At 42.6% G+C, this 20392-nt stretch overlaps 2 protein-coding genes across 3 annotated transcripts; both read right to left on the bottom strand.

Moving 5' to 3' along the window:
• Positions 1 to 318: 318 nt before the first annotated feature.
• ehd3 (EH-domain containing 3) lies at positions 319 to 14022 on the bottom strand. Its single transcript, XM_058392393.1, has 6 exons — positions 13406 to 14022; positions 10690 to 10866; positions 7608 to 7705; positions 4399 to 4811; positions 3218 to 3382; positions 319 to 1844 (listed from the first exon to the last, which is right to left on the bottom strand). The coding sequence occupies exons 1-6, from the start codon at positions 13630 to 13632 to the stop codon at positions 1317 to 1319; spliced, it is 1608 nt and encodes a 535-aa protein (XP_058248376.1). The 5' UTR covers positions 13633 to 14022; the 3' UTR covers positions 319 to 1316.
• A 900-nt stretch (positions 14023 to 14922) lies between these two features.
• angel2 (angel homolog 2 (Drosophila)) lies at positions 14923 to 19453 on the bottom strand. 2 transcript variants are annotated; one of them, XM_058390819.1, is made up of 10 exons: positions 19264 to 19453; positions 18602 to 19005; positions 18312 to 18520; positions 18152 to 18221; positions 17590 to 18011; positions 17389 to 17497; positions 17223 to 17250; positions 16924 to 17090; positions 15838 to 16019; positions 14923 to 15746 (listed from the first exon to the last, which is right to left on the bottom strand). In XM_058390819.1, exons 1-9 carry the CDS (start codon positions 19311 to 19313, stop codon positions 15868 to 15870), a joined length of 1611 nt encoding a protein of 536 aa, XP_058246802.1. In that variant the 5' UTR covers positions 19314 to 19453; the 3' UTR covers positions 14923 to 15746; positions 15838 to 15867. The 2 variants fall into 2 exon arrangements, with proteins under 2 accessions (XP_058246802.1, XP_058246801.1); XM_058390818.1 differs by having other exon boundaries at positions 18602 to 19008.
• Positions 19454 to 20392: the final 939 nt, after the last annotated feature.

Here is a 20392-nt window from a genome sequence, read left to right on the forward strand (position 1 = left end):
TCTGTGCAGGTCAGTCAAGTTCCTCCACACCAAACTCACTCATCCATGTCTTTATGGACCTTGCTTTGTGTACTGGTGTGCAGTCATGTTGGAACAGGAAGGGGTCATCCCCAAACTGTTCCCACAAAGAGCATGAAATTGTCCAAAATGTCTTGGTATGAAGCTGAAGCATTAAGAGTTCCTTTCACTGAAACTAAGGGGCCAAGATCAACCCCTGAATTCAACGATCTGAAGGGGTGCCCCAAAACTTCTGGCAATATAGTGTGTGTATTGCCAAAAACCTGAGTTTTGCCAGAAACTCACACTACAGTGCTGATGTGAACTGAAACACAGCTGTTTATTAACTCTGAGGAATAAATGTGTTGTGGAGAAGAGAAAGATGGTGCACTTTATTTCATTCTAACAGCAGGCCTGTATGAGCGATGTAGAGATCATCACCAGGCAGCATGCTTACCTTTATTTAATCTTCTCTGACTCGTCTGAGGCTCAGCACGCTACATACACCCTTCTGACTCAGTGACAGATACATTATGCTACAGACGTTCAAGGCTACACAGGAAATTCAATTCAAAGGAATGAGTACAGGCACAAATACTGATATTCATCATAAATCTGTCAGAACTATGAAAAATATTACAAAACAAAGTCAAATGTTAGTGTTAGTGCTGCCTCACTGAATCCATTTTAAATCTCAAATGATCATGAACAGGGATTTACATGTACAGAAGACTAATTGCTATGACTACAGGTCCATCCCATACGCTAACTGACGTTCTAACACCGCACATATACATCAGTAACAGTCTCTTGGTCAGGCTAGAGAAAGGGCTCGTGTTCATCATGATGCCACCTTCACAAAACACACACACACACACACACACACACACACACAAGAGCATGATTATATATAGGATGAGGGGAATTAAGACTCTGATTTTTTGTTTTTTTTAAGATGTGAATGCTTATTGGCTGGAAATGAAAGACGTTCTGTTGAAGCACGTTCAATCTGAATGTGTAGTGATGATGTGAGTCTCAGTGGAGGTGATGTGTGGAGACTTGCATTTCATTTCTAAAAAAAAAAAAAAAACCACACACACACACACACACACACACACACACAAACACAAACTAAACAAAAATCACAGACAAGTGAAAAGATCTAACATTAGTTATCTGACTAACTTTAATCCACCACACTAGGAACAATTCAGAGCAGTCCTTTAATCGTTAGTGTTTTATTTCTGTTCATCATTACTTGTCCGTACAGTGTCCATGACATGAAGCTTCCTAAACATGACCCTAAATCCTGCTGTGTTTTACTCTGGGATTTTTCTCTTGGAAGGAGGCACCAGATGGGACGGAAGCTCGCTGGGAAGCTCGTGCCCTTCCAGTTTGACCTTGATGAGATGGTTAGCCAGGGCAAACTCCTCGTCGTCCAGCATGCCGTCTTTGTCGATGTCGGCCAGCTTCCAGATCTTTCCCAGGACGGTGTTGGGCAGCTTAGACTTCACCATCTCTTTCTTGGCATTCGCACCAGTTACCTTGCCGTTGATAGGCGAGAGCGTGTAGAAGATCTCGTCGTATGTAGGCTTGTCACGTGCAACCACCCACTCGAGCTCGTCTATCCCCTCGCCGGCGCCTTCACCGTATCCGTGACCGAACGGCCCGTTCATGGTGCCCTCGAAAGCTCCGCCCTTTACCACCTTCCCGGGCTGCTGCGTCTCCTCCTGGCGCACCATGACCATCAGCTGGGCGATGTCGTGTGCCAGCATGTCGTCCACTGTGTCCAGAAGCTTCGGCTTCAGCGGCTGAAACTTGTTCAGGTCGTGGGCTTGGAGCTGCTCCTGGTCACGGAACAGAAAATTGACGTTTGTACATAACTCATGTTTTACAACAGGCTTGAAAATCAGTACTAACAGGATATTACATCACTGAAACTGAGGTTCTGAAGGTTTCTACAACAGGGTCAGTGTATCATCAGTGTAACGTCCATCAGGATCGGACTCCAATAAGGTAATTAAACAAACAGCCATTTTCAGAAAGCTGCAGTTTCCTAACCAACTGAAAACAAACACAATCTGTATTCAATTAATCAGGAGGAAAAGAAAAAGAGTGTTTTTATCTGAAATCATTCTTAAACCTGCTCAGGGTGTGTGTGTGTCTTGGTGTGATCAGGGTGTTATCTGGCTGGACAGAACGCAGAGACACTCAGAACAGAGGAGAGTGAGAGGTCTGTGGATACCGGTCATGTGGTGAAACTTTACATGACCGATGAAGTATGTGTGAACGAGTGGACAGTGAAAAGAGAGCGTCCATTCTGACTTCACTGAAAAACAAACACCATAATTGCTTGAAACAAACAGCTGGTTATTGACTGTATTGAGTTTATTGATATTTGACGGCTTTCCTGAACAACGTGTTTAAACACCGACTATGAGAGATGATGAATTCACTCGGATCCTCTCTTTATAAATTCACACTAAACCGAGATATATTTATAGTAAACGCAGTAACTTGGATTATTACTACATGCAGTATTAACTAAATGTAATAAACACTTAATAACTGAAAATAACTGAGATCAGCTTCTGAGACGTGGAAACATTCTACAGACACTGCATCCACTCATTCCACCATGTTTTCTGACTGACACGCCCTCCAACTGACACGCCTTCCAACTGACACGCCTTCCAACTGACACGCCTTCCAACTGACACGCCCTCTGATACACCCTCCAGCTGACACGCCTTCCAACTTACTTTCCTTCTGACAAGCCATCCACGTTACATTCCCTCCAGCTGACACGCCCTCCAGATGACAAACTCTCCAGCTGACATGCCCTCTGATACACCCTCCAGCTGATATGCCCTATAACTGACACACCTTCCAACTTATTCCCTCGGACGCAGCCTCCACGTTACATTCCCTCCAGCTGACACGCCTTCCAACTTACACTCCCTCTGATACACCCTCCAACTTACAATCCCTCTGACACACCCTCCAGCTGACATGCCCTCTGATACACCCTCCAACTTACACTCCCTCTGATACGCCCTCCAGCTGACACACCCTCTAGCTAACACGCCCTCCAGCTGACACGCCCTCATTTGCTCTTTCAGACACAACTCGAATACACCATTAGTACTTAAGGGTTTAACAGCTGATGATTAAATTAAAGTTATATGGAAGTGTTTCTCATAGCGCTGTGTAAGTTTACCTGCATTTTTTTAAGATTGGGGAAATCTCCAGGAGAAATCTGATGCTCTCTTTCGATCCGACTGTAAATCTCTCCCAGGCTGTTGATCAGCTCCTTCTTTTTGTTCTCTTTCCCAAAGACTGAAGGCATTTCTTTCTTCAGAGAGCTGATGATGTAAGCATGGACCTGTGAAAACCACACGGAGAAATCCTGAAATATTATATTTTAGCCAGCAGATGACTCGGTGTGGTTTAGAGGAAAGCCTCTGAGCAGTCTGTGGTTGAGGATGATACTAAATATATCCTCCACAGGTTACTGTATGAACACTGACCAGACGCTGACCACAAGCCAAGAGACACATGACCTCATATTTTGATGACAGCAGGGGAAGCTGTGTGCAGAACTGAAGGTTAACATCGAGGTTCACTTTCAGGAGAACCGGACTCACGTCTGTCAGGAAGATTCAATCAGGAAGAGTTACTGGAGTTGTTCTTGAAATAGAAGCTTACCCAGACTTTCCTGTTATTTTATTATTATTAACGGAAAATTAAAATAAACTTTCAACAAATAAACATCAGCTCCCTGAAACACAGCACGCATAATAATACAGCTCATCACTGTGTAGAACCTCACTGTAGGCTAGCTTTAACGTCCGTGTAACGGCTAAACCTCAACAGAAAGAACAGAAATGCTGTTGTAGCGCATGATGGAGGACAAATCAATGGCACTCTGTTCACCTTTCACCACATTAATAATGCAGCGTGGACAGGACGGATCAGATGACCAGGAGCTGTGAGAGTGAGATTAGTCATGCACATCAAATCCTAGCTACAACAAAGACTACACTCTACTGTATAAACGCATACTGAGGAACGGACACACACACGGTTTGGTCCAGTGCGGAAATGAGGATGGACGAAAGCAGTAGACTGGATTTACAGGGTGCGAGGTCATGAGTCAGCATTTTTATGACGTTCATCTTCACCATCACTAAGGTCCTGCTCTGATTATTCTCTAAAATCTGCAGCCACCTCCCAGTACTTCCCAGTTTAACTGACCATTCTGTAGCACCGTCACTTCCAGTGGATATTTTTATTACCTCCTTGTCATGTCATCTGTCTTGAAACTGAAATAATGTTAGTTCACAAAAATTACAGGAAGAAATGCTAGAAAGGTCCTGTAGGTTTCCTGAGTAACGTTACCTTCGCTAGTCTGGCCCTCTTGATGAGATCGTTGAGTTTGCGGAGAGCCGCGTTGCGTGGCAGCGACTGGATGTCCTTGAACAGGTCCTGCTCTTCGGCCTCGAACAGCTTGCGATTATCAGGGATGAGCAGCGGGTGTGACCAGAAGGAGCCAATGTAGACGCGGATCACCTCGGGCGTGTTGACGATCTTTCCCAATGACCACATGAGGGCGCCATAGACACGCATCAGCTGCTGAGTCTCGATCTGATCCGCCTTGTTCAGCACCACACGGATCTTATCCTCATGGTTCTTCAGCGCCTTTATCACCTCCGAGAACTCGTCCGAGATGTCGAGCTTGTGGGCGTCAAATAGAAGGATGATGCGGTCCACGCGCTCGGCGAACCACTCCAGCACAGCCGCAAAGTCGTAGCCTGGAAGAGAAGACACAGAAGCAGAGTGTGAAATGGATGGATTATGACCTTCAGAACTAAGAGCTTTGGACTCATTAGAGCTGAGAGATTTCATCAAGGCTGCAGGAGCACTTCCAACACACTGTTAAAAGGCTTTCAGGCTGCAGGGATAACATCTTCCAAAGCTTCAGCTTCTCAAAGCTTCTACAGCAGCTCCAGCTACAATCCTAGTCCCAGTCCATACTACTAAATAAAAACAAGACTAAAGCACCTGGAACATCATCCTGATATCTTTAAAGGTGTGTGTGTGGTGTAGAGGCTTTTATCTGATGGTCCACACTGCTGAGAGGGCTGAGGTCAGCCTGCCGGACTCAGCACCACAGTCTCCTGTAAAGTCCTGACCACAGAGTGCTGAAAAATGTTTTCACAAACACACTACACATCTCACTCTTTTACACACACACACACACACACACCTCTCTCTCACACACACACAGACCCAACCACTACATCTCTCTCTACCTTCTCTGTCGAGCTATACACCCCACTCCTGAGCTCCCACTGTTTGCCAGTTTCCAGTGCGACCGCTGCCCTACCCCTGGTCGGAGTCTCGCCGCTTGATGGTGCCCACTGATGCTGTGGATGGATCTGTGTGGACCAGGAGACAGCCATGGACAGAGCCACTTGGGGACTTTCACACCATCACAGATATGCCATTTCATCTCACAGCCCGTGACAGCAAAGAACTAGTGTTTATAATGACCTTAGAAACTACAGTGACCTAATAGTTCCTTATGGGTCATTGATTGCTGTTGTAGAAAGGACATTAATCAGCTACAGTTCCATTATTTTCTGTTTAGTGTCACCCAAATGAGGATGGGTTCCCTTCTGAGCCTGGTTCCTCTCAAGGTTTCTTCCTTTCCATCCCAGGGAGTTTTTCCTTGCCACCGTTGCCACAGGCTTGCTCATTAGGGATAAAATAGTCTAATTATAGAATTTAATAATTTATTCTTATTTCTAGTTAATTAGTTATTTTTTATTTTTTATTATTATTTTTCATTTTCCCCTCCCCTTTCTCTGTTTTCTTCTTTTGTAAAGCTGCTTTGAGACAATGTTCATTGTAAAAGGCGCTATACAAAATAAACTGAATTGAATTGAATCTCTCTCTCACACACAGACCCAACCACTACATCTCTCTCTCTCTCTCTCACACACACACACACACGTGCATCACCAAAACATAAAAACAGAGGTCAGTGTTTCCTAGTGGTTGTTTTGCTGAATGATTAGTGTGTTAATAAATCAGAGGCATGGAATATGGAAGTCACCTCCAAGTTTTCCACAGGGAAATCCCACACTGACTGGAATCAAAAGAAAACCTTTTGATTTAGCAGAACTGTTTGCAGTACTGTGTGTGACACTAATGTACACACATGGCCCCGCCCATTCCCATGTTTCACTTTCATTTTTATTCACTTTTATTCATTTTAGGCTCCATCTCCAAAAACATATTTTTGGGGAAAAGAGTTCTGTTACTTTTTAGTCTCACACCACAGTACCTGAGCAACCTGCTAATCTTTTATTATTATAACTTTAATGATTCTCACTTCTAAGTCTTGTCCCACTAAATCCCACTTTTAATGTTTATAATGATTTATAATCCCACTCTCAGTGTTTATAATGATTTATAATCCCACTCTCAGTGTTTATAATGATTTATAATCCCACTCTCAGTGTTTATAAATGATCTCACTAATTAATTAAAATCTCTCCATCGTCGCCAGTCTATAACTAAAACTGAGGGTAAGAGACTGAGATGTGAAGTGAAAGTGAGGAAGAAGCTTGGCACTGAGGCAGACAAAGATTTATGGGTTAATTTTTTAGGCTTTGCATTTTGCGGCCTGTCAGGAAGGACGAGGCAGCGTGTTGGTGTTCGTGAGCTGAGGCAGTTAACACTCGCTTATGAGAATTTTCCACCGTCTACAATACCTCCGTATGGACAATTACGCAGGCTGCTATAACCACACACATCTTCTGTTGCCTCTGTGGACAGCGGGAAAGACAGACAAACCACTCAGGAATTAAATCAAATAAAAAATAAAAAGGAGAAGGATGCACTGAGATCAAGGATGCAGCTGTGAAAATGACCATAGAGTGACCAAGACGAGAAAAGGAAGAGGAAGTGCGTCGGTGCAACTCGTCCCTCACGTGAACCTGAAGCCATGGTGTTTTAGCGACAGGATGCCGAGTTAATATAGTTCATCTACTTTCTTTAGAGTGTAAGGAGTTCCCTTTCCTCCTCACGTGGAAATATTTCACAGTGAGCAGCGAGATGACCAGAAGAGCCCAGTGTGATTAGGCTCTGCTAAATACCACCCTCACACTCAGCTGTGAATGAGAAGGTCTCAACTCTGTGCATATAGACAAACTGAAAAAAGCTGACCTTCTGAGGATGTTTTCATTCACATTATGGTGTAGTAGCTTTCCATGCAAATTACAAATGATTTTCCTGTCCTGAAGCAGCAAGAGAGTTCTGCTTTTACTATCAAATCCTCACGCTTCAGTCCAAACCCACAGGAGAGCATAGAGCAGCTCACCTAAACTACATGACTACACCTCAGTACACAGAGAAAGAGAGGAACCAGTCTAATCTACTGCTTTTACTCCATCAAAAGTTCTCAATAATAATCCCTGTTAGTTTAAAGGGTTTGGCTAACATGCTAACACTCTGCTTCACTGCGAATATAATATTTTTTTAAAAAAAGCAAAAATACACACACACACACGTTTACTCGTTTAAATGTGTGAGTGTGTTACCTCTGCTAATTCTCTGTTTTTCTCCAGACAGGATTCCCGGAGTGTCGATCACGCTGATGCTCTCCAGAACAGGGTTAGGGAGCTGCGCACACACAAACCTACACACACACACACACACACACACACACACACACACCACACACACACACATTAAGAAAACATGAAATAACAAAATTTGAATCATATTTCACGTTTTTGTGACTTGGTGGTAGAAGGCAGAGTAAAGAACCTTTCAGCAGCAGATGAACAGCTTGCTTTCAGAGACATCTCGCGTTAAGACTAATTTAGCTCACATTTAAAAAAAGCCTTCAAATGATCCGATTCACCACTCCACTGTATTCCCTACAACTCCACCATATTCCTTACTGTATTCCCTACAACTCCACCATGTTCCTTACTGTATTCCCTACAACTCCACCATGTTCCTTACTGTATTCCCTACAACTCCACCATGCTCCTTACTGTATTCCCTACAACTCCACCATGCTCCTTACTGTATTCCCTACAACTCCACCATGCTCCTTACTGTATTCCCTACAACTCCACCATGTTCCTTACTGTATTCCCTACAACTCCACCATGTTCCTTACTGTATTCCCTACAACTCCACCATGTTCCTTACTGTATTCCCTACAACTCCACCATGTTCCTTACTGTATTCCCTACAACTCCACCATGTTCCTTACTGTATTCCCTACAACTCCACCATGTTCCTTACTGTATTCCCTACAACTCCACCATGTTCCTTACTGTATTCCCTACAACTCCACCATGTTCCTTACTGTATTCCCTAAAACTCCACCATATTCCTTACTGTATTCCCTACAGCTCCACCTTATTCCCTACACCTCCACCATATACCTTACTGTATTCCCTACACTGCCACTGTATTCCCTACAACTCCACCATATTCCTTACTGTATTCCCTAAAACTCCACCATATTCCTTACTGTATTCCCTAAAACTCCACCATATTCCTTACTGTATTCCCTACAACGCCACTGTATTCCCTACAGCTCCACCAGATTCCCTACAACTCCACCATATTCCTTACTGTATTCCCTAAAACTCCACCATATTCCTTACTGTATTCCCTACAGCTCCACCAGATTCCCTACAACTCCACCATATTCCTTACTGTATTCCCTAAAACTCCACCATATTCCTTACTGTATTCCCAAAAACTCCACTGTACTCCCTACAACTCCACCATATTCCTTACTGTATTCCCTACAACTCCACCATATTCCTTACTGTATTCCCTAAAACTCCACCTTATTCCTTACTGTATTCCCTACAACTCCACCTTATTCCTTACTGTACTCCCTACAACTCCACCTTATTCCCTACAACTCCACCATATTCCTTACTGTATTCCCTACAACTCCACCATATTCCTTACTGTATTCCCTACAACTCCACCATATTCCCTACAACTCCACCATATTCCTTACTGTATTCCCTACAACTCCACCATATTCCTTACTATATTCCCTACAACTCCACCATATTCCCTACAACTCCACCATATTCCTTACTGTATTCCCTACAGCTCCACCATATTCCCTACAGCTCCACCGTATTCCCTACAGCTCCACCGTATCCCTTACTGTATTCCCTAAAACGCCACCATATTCTTTACTGTATTCCCTACAATGCCACTGTATTCCCTACAGCTCCACCTTATTCCCTACACCTCCACCATATTCCTTACTGTATTCCCTACATTGCCAATGTATTCCCTTATTCCTTACTGTATTCCCTACAACTCCACCATATTCCTTACTGTATTCCCTACAACTCCACCATATTCTTTACTGTATTCCCTACAACGCCACTGTATTCCCTACAGCTCCACCTTATTCCCTACACCTCCACTATATTCCTTATTGTATTCCCTACAGCTCCACCTTATTCCCTATACCTCCACCATATTCCTTACTGTATTCCCTACACCTCCACTATATTCCTCACTGTATTCCCTACAGCTCCACCTTATTCCCTACACCTCCACCATATTCCTTACTGTATTCCCTACAGCTCCACCTTATTCCCTACACCTCCACAATATTCCTTACTGTATTCCCTACAGATGCACCATATTCCGTACAACAACTCCACCGTATTCCTTACTGTATTCCCTACAACTCCACAGTATTCCCTACAACTCCTAAGCAGGTCTGTACACTGCAGTGTGTCTTGGTTGTAGCTCCACGAGCCTACATCCCAGCAGCAGACCTGTTGCTATTTTCAGAGTCAGAAACAGTGCACATGTCTATAAATATAACTGAAAGCCAGAGCGAGTGCAGAAATTACTCAAACAGTTCATATTATAAACACAACACCTCAACGTCCATGTGGACACAGCGTCTTCAGATCCTTTACTCGGGCCAGTTAATTACTTTCAGCAGCAACACAAAAGGTCAAAAGTTCAAATTTCATCATGTTTTTTTCAGAACACACTCCAATCCCGCTTCATGTGGTCAGAGTCTTCAGCTGGACTAAACACTGTCACAACACCATGACGGAGCAAGAGAACATCAACTCACTGAGCGACAGCAGCTGCAAAAACAAACAGCAGTCTTTAGGGATCTTCTTAAACACACAGAGGATTGTTTAGTTTCACATCATCATCATCATCATCATCATCACTGAGAGATAACACACTGCTCCACACACTCTCCACTCTCTCAGCAATCTCTTGTGTACTGCTTTATTGCTGGATAAAGCAGTAGAAACTAAGAGAACATGTCATGTGGAAGATTTTATAGAAGATCAAGATCATGGAGCATGGAGCTTCAACCAGAAGAGGAATGTGGAGCTTTGGATAGCAGTGTGAGTCAGGTGTCTACCATGAGATCATCCAGAACTGAAGAAACAAAGGAACCTAGGCGCAGTTGGATCATTTGGCAAACGAATAAAGGTGATGGAGCTACGGTTCTTGTCAGAGGTTCCTCAAAAGTCATAGAACACTCCAAAGGACACAGAAACTCACAGCAATGTTTTGTATATAAACATTCTCTTTTATGCTAGATGTTATTACACAGTTATATCACTCTGGGTTGATGTTATTCACACTGACCTGTTGAGGAACGCGTTCCCAAAAGCATTCAGCTTACGGAAAGGTTTCTTAGGATCCACGACCAGAGCGTTTCCTGGAATCAAGCCTTCGATATCTCCGTGCATCACGGCGATAAACGAGTCTGTGGTGGGCTCTGGACCAATCCGCATGCCTGGGAAGTCCTGCTCTAGCAGATATCTACAGTGAAGAGAAAGAAAAGCTTTAGGTAGAGTATCTGTTGCTCACTGCAGAGCTAGAGGAATTAAAATACATCAACCCAGCGGAGAGGTCAGCTACAGGTGAAGAACATCTCATCACGCTTCATGATAGATAGATAGATAGATAGATAGATAGATAGATAGATAGATAGATAGATAGATAGATAGATAGATAGATAGATAGATAGATAGACTTTATCGATCCCATGAGGGAAATTGTGTCAATTCTATAACACTACTGGACTCTCTTGTATTCGAGTCTAACGATGTAATAACTAAAGAACACTCAATCTGTGTGTGTGTTTCCACAGTGGGGTATTTGTGTCAGGGTCACGGGTAAGTCTGGTGCTCTTGACAGGCTCGTGTCCGGTCTTCTGATTGCCCTGTCCGAGTGACATTAATGCCTAACAGCACAGTAGCTACTGATTCAGCAGTTTAACGCAGTATCGATTGTCGTCTTTTTCTTTATTCTGCAGAAAATCTGAGACTTTCATTTCGGTTTCCAGTTTCTGCCCCCTAGTGGACAAAAGTTCACATCCGGTGCAAGTATTAAGGTTGATTTGATTGTATTCACTAATATACGCTGAAATAAGCACCAATTACCTAGCAAACTAATACACGTGACAGTGTAGAATATCAAGACTCAGACTAGTTATTCACACCATCTACAGTTTTCTTTAGCAAGGTCATTAAGACTGACCACACAGCCAGATTCTCAGATTTGGATGAACTCTTGGACATCTCAAGGGTGGAGACTCATGTGTGAAATCATGCCGAGGAACTTTTCTGTCCCAGCGAGGTAAAAAAAAAAAAAAAAATTACCACAGGTAAAAAATTACCTGCCATATCGGTGATAAAAAATAGTTTGTTTGTTTATAATTTGTTTATTCTAAGTAGCACTTTAATAAGAAAACGTGTTTGTTAATGAATTATACAACAGACAGAGTTTCAGAAAATGATCCGAAGGTGCTCTGACTTCGAGGATGTTCCCTGCGGCCTGCGCCGTCACTGTAGGTTTACTGCCAGACATTCTGGAGGTTATTAGAGTCGTGTAACCATAGGAATGCCAGAGTCATGTGGAGCTTCTCCTGTAGCCTGGAGATACTTTTCACATTCGGCTTTTCTGCTAAAGTGTGTGAATGATGTGGACAGAACACGATCCGTTTAACTGTAACATGGGGAATTCAGCCTCGTTCTCTTCTCTCTCCTCTCTCCTCTCCTAACATCTGAGCTGTTTGTTGGTGTGAATAACGATGAGGTTTGTGTGTGTGTGTGTGTGTGTGAGGGAGAGAGACAGGGCGTCTCCGCTGCACTGTCAGCTGCTGAAGAGGTACAGAATATATGCAGATCATTAGGGAAGGTGATGATGGATATATGTTATGGAGCTGAATCATCTCTTGACACATTCACGTGCACACACACACACACACAGCATGCCCAACAACATTAACATTTGCAGTGCATACAGTAAAAAAAAAGATATTAACCTATTATTTTATTAAATTAATTCATTAAAAAATTAATTCATAAATTTCAGCCTCACTCAAACGAATCACTTAGTCGACTCGTTCCGACACATACGAACACGACATGATATCACTGAATCGACTCGTACCGACACATATGAACACGACACGATTCTGAAGATTTTTTTTTTGTGTTAGTGTGTCTTTTAAAATATGTGAAACCTGCTGGACCTTCCATCACCCTCCCAGGCATTCACACACATTAAAATCACGTGGTGAATTTATCGGTATAGCCGTGCTCCCGTGACACGATTCGAATCATACACGAATCAACACTAAAGATTCACATGCGGCGATTTATTACACTCTCACAAACTCTGCCGCTGTTTCACTTCCACTCATTTACTCAGAGAAGGAGATAAGGGGGGAAAAAAATATTTAAAGTCACAAATTTATTTAAAGCTTAAATTTCGTATTATGGAATTAAATAAAAATATTTTCTTTTCACAGATTCAGAATGATGTCGTGGGTCAGTATTTAAAAAAATGTTTATTAAATGTAATTTACAAAAGAAAATAAAAAAATATTTCCCTCATACGCCTCAATTAGTTCTAAAAAAAATGTAAGATAATATAAGATGAGATTATTGGTGATTTTATTTCTTGTTAATATTATCAAATAATGGAAAAATGTAAATATTGAAAAAATAATATTAATATTTGTATTAATAATATTTTTAAATCAATTGTTATTATTAAAAAATTAAACATTTTACAATGTATTTATTGGTATTAATATTTTAATTAATTTTTGTTAATGTTTAAAAATATTTTTACTTTTTTTAAACATTAGAGATGAATATTTATTATTTATATTATTATTATTATTATTATTATTATATAGGGTTCATTAAGTTCTGCGTGGCCTGACATTACATTGTGGGTCTATATTATTATTATTATTATTATTATTATTATTATTATTATTAATAATAATAATAATAATAATAATAATGTGTGTGATGGCGCTGTGAGTCAGCAGTGTGTCCAGTACCGTATGAAGCTGGTCTTCCCGGTGGAATACTGACCCACCAGCAGCACCATGGGCTTGTTGTCGAAGTCCGCATCCTCCAGCGCCGGTGAGTGGAACTCGTGGAATTTGTAATGTTCTTCTAAAGGCAGCAGTTTGGTTTTGTAGAGCTTCTTGAGTCCTTCACTGACCGTGTGAAACACCTCAGGATCCCGCTTTCTCCTGTCGTCTGTTCCGAGCCAGCTGAACATGGTGCTGCACTTCACTCCTCTCTCTCTCTCTCTCTATTTACAGGCCAAGCTCGGCACAACACACACACACACACGTTACCACAAAACAACACCGATAATACACGCACACACACACACACACACACACACACACACACACAGTGATTCCTGGAGAAAGGTTACACGGCTGCACCGTAACGTCAGAAGCGTCAATAACGTTCTCTCTCTCTGTGTGTCGCTCGCGCGCGCGCGTGCTGTTATTACTGAGCAATTCCTTTATCTTCAGCTTCAGGATGGAGCCCGAGATCTTAGAAAGCTACAATAAACTAAAGATGATGATACAGCAGTAGTCTGGAGAAACGAGCGGTTCCTCCGTGGTGCAGACTGAAAGCCCTCAGAGATATGAGCTGCAAAACAGCTACATGAGAGAAAACGCCTTATTGTGGAGGCACAGCCCAGGTCCGCCCTTCAGAGGGTGACGTGACCAATCAGAGAGCTGGTTAGAGAATGAGTAGAAATGAGAGCCAATCCGAGCACAGGAGGCGGGTTTTAGACGCAGACATAGTGGGTATAAAAAGCGGGATTGGTCACACTCTTCTACAGCAGAAGTGTGTCTCCTGACCCTCACACACGTATGTGACTCTTCACCAAGCTGTTACCCACAAAATGTAAAGCACGTGACGTGTGTAGAAATACTCTTCAGTGGAGCTAAAGCATGACAATACACCATGCAGATCCGTGAAGACATGAAGGTTGGAGAGGAGTACTGGAGTGTCCTGACTCCGACTCAACCCCACTGACCACCTTTGAAATTAACTGGAACTGGAATTTCCTCACTAATGATCTTCTAGCTGAATGAATCCCCACAAATCCAGGGGAAAACCTTCTCAGAAGGGTTTAATGAGGTGTTTAACAGGGAGGGTGTGATGGTCTGGGGTCCTCAAACCTTTGGCTGTAATCTACTTTAATTAAGATATAGTATAACGAGCTAATTCACAGATAAACATTTATTTAAACAGACAATAAATCACCATGGTGAGGAGGACAGAATCAAATACAGTGAAATGGCTCAGAAACATCTGGACAATCACAACATTGTCTAAAATGTGCTAGAATGTTCTAGACAGACCAAAGATCAACCTTCTACATGAAAGAGGGTTGATAATCAGCTGAATCTTTTAACAAACGAATGAATCAGTGATGTGGAGCAGAGTGAAGGTGCAGGTTTACCTGGTTTAGATGCACCGCTCGATGCTGCCATCTTGCGGTGGGATGCAATATAACAGGTGTTTATATTAGAACACAAACTCAGACTTTTCAGTTCAATTTTATTTATATAGCATTTTTACCAACAGACCCTGTCACAAAGCAGCTTTATGGAAATTCTGACTATACATTTTGAATTCATCCTTAGTGAGCGCTGCAGAGGTGATGGTGGCGAGATGATAGAACACCAATAGAACACCTTTGGGATGAATTAGAGTGGAGACTGTGAGCCAGGCCTTCTCGTCCAGCATCAGTGCCTGACCTCACAAATGCGCATCTAGAGGAATGGTCAAAAAATCCCCTAAACACACTCCTAAACCTTGTGGAAAGCCTGTTTTTAGAAATTTAATCATTAAAACTTTAATTGGCATCATTTGAGGTTCTGAGGCATGAAACTGGGAGAAATTAATCTTCAAAGAAAGTGAGACTCAGAGTTTCATCATATGCTGATGACCTGCTGTGAGGTCCCGATCATACCGTCCAGCTGAGATTCATTAATTAAACGATTAAAATACCTGGACATGACGTCACCCTTGTAGAGTACCTGAACATCCAGGACAGTTTTCAGCAGCAGGACTGTTAGCTGCAGTGTACAAAAGAAACCTTATACTTCATGTTCAATAAATTAACAGTAAACTTTAATAAAATCAGATCTTTCTTTAAAAAATCCCAATAATAACAAATCCACAGTGGTGTTTCCAGATCATCACATCAGCTTCACGTGTCAGTGATAAAACTCAAAAGTGGAGACACAAATCCATCTGGAGAGTAAAAAAGAACCCATCATGATTGATGAATGAGGAGTGGATGGAGGTGTGCTGGTGTAGAACCTGCTCATGTAGTTTGTCTCCCATCTGCAGCTGATGCACCTAAAATTCACAAACATCTGATTATCATTAAACATAAAACGACTGAATCATCTTTAAGGGTTTTTGTGTAAAATCGTGAAATTCATCGTACGTTTGTGATGTGATCGTGAACATGTGACCCTCAGGAGTGCAGACGGAAGCGGGCGATGAGAGGGAGGTGGTCAGACGAGTGGTGCTGATTGGGCAGACCGTTCACTTCCTTCAGCTCGGCCTCGCTGACCAGGGCCAGCCTGGACAACAGCTGCAGGCCTCGCTGTGGTGCAGAACTGCATTCTAGGGGAAAAAAACACAGCTCTGTGGGTTATACTGGAGTCCAGAAAATCAGCGGATTTTTTTTATTTAATGTATTTTTGGTACTATAGCTTACAACCACAGAAGAAATAATCTATTATATCTGGAGCTATAATATGAAGTTATAATAATAATAATGATGATGATACTGATTCATAGACTATATACACTGATCAGCCATAACATTATGACCACCTGCCTAATATTGTGTTGGTCCCCCTTTTGCTGCCAAAACAGCCCTGACCCGTCGAGGCATGGACTCCACTAGATCCCTAAAGGTGTGCTGTGGTATCTGGCACCAAGATGTTAGCAGCAGATGAGCAATATCTATCAAAAGAATCCTTTAAGTCCTGTAAATTGCAACTTACAGGACTTAAAGGATTCTTTTAATAGATACTGACCACTCCAGACTGGGAACACCCCACAAGAGCTGCAGTTTTGGAGATGCTCTGATCCAGTGGTCTAGACATCACAATATGGCCCTTGTCAAACTCATTAAAATCCTTACACTTGTCCATTTTTCCTGCCTCTAACACATCAACTTTGAGGACAAAATGTTCACTTGCTGCCTAATATATCCCACCCACTAACAGGTACCATGATGAGGAGATCATGAGTGTTATTCACATCACCTGGTACTGCTCACAATGTTATGGCTGATCGGTGTATATTAAAATATAAATGTAACTATATATTTATTAGTTGTTAAGACTGGGTGTGGCATGTGGTGTGTAAACATATATTTATATAAAAACTGTAATTGTGTTAGTTTTCCTGACAGCATGTCCTTAACAATGATCATGTGGTGCGACTATGCAATGAGTCTTCTAATAAAGACTGAAAAAAATTATGTACACACACACACACACACACACACAGCTCTCACCTGTCCGGTCAGACTCGTCCCACTGTGCTGGTGAGTAGAAGATGTAATCAACAGTAATGGCCGTGCGCGAGTGGCAGGTGGTGATTTCTCGATGTCCACTCTCTTTCAGGTAGTGACAGTAGACCGAGGTCAGCTTAAAAGCATGCTCAATGCTAGAGCTGTTCAGGCTGATAACAGGAAAAGAGAAATAAATACTCAATACTTTCAGATAAACAGAGCTGTGAAGTCCTACAGGATCAGACTGATATGGTTTCAGATTATTTATGAAATAAGAAACAATTAACTTAATTAGATCTTACGTTTTGTTTGATTTCTTTACATCAGGATCTGTAATGGAGATAAAAATAAATAAATCAAATTCAGTTCAGTATATCAGAGTTATTTTGGCCTAAATCAATCAAATTCCGATCATTTCTGTAGCAGGATAAATTAGAATGTTTAGAAGTTCAGAGTGAGGGGTCACACCATGAGTTTGGCCTTCATACTGGCACATCTGGGAGATCCCGAGGCTGGCGGGCCACAGTGGTGACGTAAGGATTCGCTGTCCTCGAGGGCTTTCTTCCTGTCCTGATACCTGCAACAGGAAGTGGAAATGAAATGCGTGTGTGAGAGAAAGAGAAATAGAAAGAGAGAGAGTGTATAGTGTTCCGTGCTGGTGCGTCTCACCTTCCCGATGGGCATTCCTGCATACTCCAGCTTCCTGTCTGTGATGAAGGTGTACAGCGGACTCGCAGGCACCGAGTTAAAGTCACCACACAGCAGTATAGGGCAGGTCGTGCCGTCGTCCTGCCGCGCTACGTGACCAATCTCGGCCAGCAGCAGTGCCAGCTGTGCCAGCTTGATGTCGCCACGCCGCGGGTTGTACAGCAGGTGAGTGGTGACCACGCAGATGTTGCGGTCAGACCCTGACGCCCCTACGGGCTTCAGCACCACAATCAGTCCCACATTATCCCGGTCCAGGATAGGGATTCCATGTCGGAAAAACTCCACAGCGTGAGAAGAGAAAAGCGTGAAGCAAGACTTCTTGAAAGCCACCATGCAGCCGTCCAGCTTACGGCCAGTTCGCCGTTTGTACTCGCAGTGATAGCCTTTAAGGAAAGAGGGAAAGAATAAGCTTACAGTTATACCTTTGTTTGGATAAGCCTTCTGTCAATCATTTATCTATGGGCCACGGGTAGGGCCTGGAGGCAGAGCTTCTCTAGTTATGTAAATGTTAAATATTTTTTACCTAAATGTTCTAGACTGGGTTTGATCTGCTTCTGATAATGATCCTCTTGAACCTCCTGAAGACACATTATCTATGGAGACAAACACATTTTAACCACACACAGTGAAGGTTAATAAAAACGACTCGTCCTGGTGAAAGTGCAGCTCAATAACTTCCTCACATCCGCCGCGTGCTGCTCCAGCTCCTGTATGAGTTTAGGGAAGCGATGATGCCACTCCAGCACACGAGGGTGACAGTGTTTATAAAGGTAAGGATTGCTGAGAAGAAGTTCTTGAGAGAGAATATTGTAGGACATCACGGAGAAATCAAAGGGGCCAACACTTTTGCTTACGCGGCTCTCGGTAAGGTCCTCCCACCGCCTCTTCAACTCTATAAAAGAACCCATTTATATTAACAATAAAGAACATCATGATTCATTACACTATAGAAGATATCATGCTGCATAGTGACCTGTTTTAATCAGACTTGGAGCTCTTTCCCCTGGAGGAACTTCAGGAAGGTTGTGCAGCCATGCAGGACCGGACTCTCTTCTCTCTCGTGAAGATGAGCGTTTAGGACTGCGCTGCACACCTTCACCTGAGCGCTCACACTCCAAACTCTTTCTCCTTTTAACAGGAGGCTCTGAATCTGGGTGCTTCATCAGGCCAGCTGAGAGATGGAGGTGTCTTGGGGGACCAGTGCTGGGCAGTTCAGTCCAGGTGAAGGGGCAGGAGGGTCTGGGGGAAGTGAAGGGGTGTCTGGTGATGAGGAGTGGAAATGTATTTCTCCAGTACCACTGTCTCCAAACAGCAGCAGCAGCAGCAGCAGCTGGAGCAGAGCCCACTGCACTCAGGGGCCGGACAAACATGGGGTCACTGCTGAGACACAAGAGATTCACCTCAGCTAGTTCATTAACTCAACTGTTTTGTTTGAGAAACACAGCGTTCACACAGATAAACACATATGAAGCTTAGCAACTTTGCTTTGCTTGCTGGAGAACCCTGAAGCCACAAAGACTATTAAACAGGACCTGACTCGAAAGGAGGCAGAAGAGCAGCAACAAGCGCAAGCGGTGTTAACAAGCTAGCATCTTAGCTAGTTAGATAGCTAGTACGCTAGCTAATATAGCTTACTTCGGGGTTGTTGGTGGACTGGCATATTTTACACTCGGGTGTCGATACATAAAAAAAACTCCTCAGTATGAGCTAACGGCGTGTCCTGATATTAAAGGTTAATAAATTCAAGTGTAACTGAGACACCGGCTAACCGGACAAAGACAACAAAACATCAGCGAAGTCCCTTGTCAATGACGTCACGACGGATGCTCGAGTGGAACCAGCACACACACACACACACACACACACACAGAGAGAGAGTTAATTTTGTTATATTTTCGACCTTCTTCAAGTTTCTTTAACTTTAAAAAGAATTAGAGTTTCTGTGTGATTTAATTAAAATAATGATAAAATACCTTAAACATACACTGTATTGCCAAAAGTATTGGAACACCCCTCCACATCACTGAATTGAGGTGTTGTTTTCCAGGGGTTGGACTCGGCCCCTTAGTTCCAGTGAAAGGAACTCTTAATGCTTCAGCTTCATACCAAGACATTTTGGACAATTTCATGCTCTTTGTGGGAACCGTTTGGGGATGACCCCTTCCTGTTCCAACATGACTGCACACCAGTACACAAAGCAAGATCTATAAAGACATGGAGAACAGCACAAGAATTTTTCCTATTAACTCAAACAAATTATTTCCCAAATTGTTTGAGTTTCAGTTAAACAAATATAGAATATAGAAAACAGAGCAGTTATCATCATCATCCATGCTCTTGTTCTTCATCTCACTCTCCTCAATGGCTTCCATGCTTTACCTCAGTGTACCACGTGCATACACACACACACACACACACTGAATCTCTGTGTGAGAACAAATGTTTACATCCACTGAAGCTCACAGAAATGAGTATAAATGTATTTTTCATAATAAGAGATTAACATAAATGGCCAATGACTCATTTCTTCTGTTTTCAGTACTCAATATCATCAGTTTGTCATGTCACCCGTCACTGTGTCCATCACCTCTATTACTTACATTATCTATCAAACCCCTAGCCAGTGCCTTCAAATCTAAACATTAGAAGCACATGAGAGGGAATATCACATGTTTATATCCATGTTTGCATACGCATTGTTTATAACTCATTTCAATCTTACTTTACTGCTCTAACATTAACCAGGATGACCTTCAAAGACCAG

The sequence above is a fragment of the Hemibagrus wyckioides genome, linkage group LG06, assembly GCF_019097595.1.
Source record: "Hemibagrus wyckioides isolate EC202008001 linkage group LG06, SWU_Hwy_1.0, whole genome shotgun sequence".
NCBI classification, from domain to species: Eukaryota; Metazoa; Chordata; class Actinopteri; order Siluriformes; family Bagridae; genus Hemibagrus; species Hemibagrus wyckioides.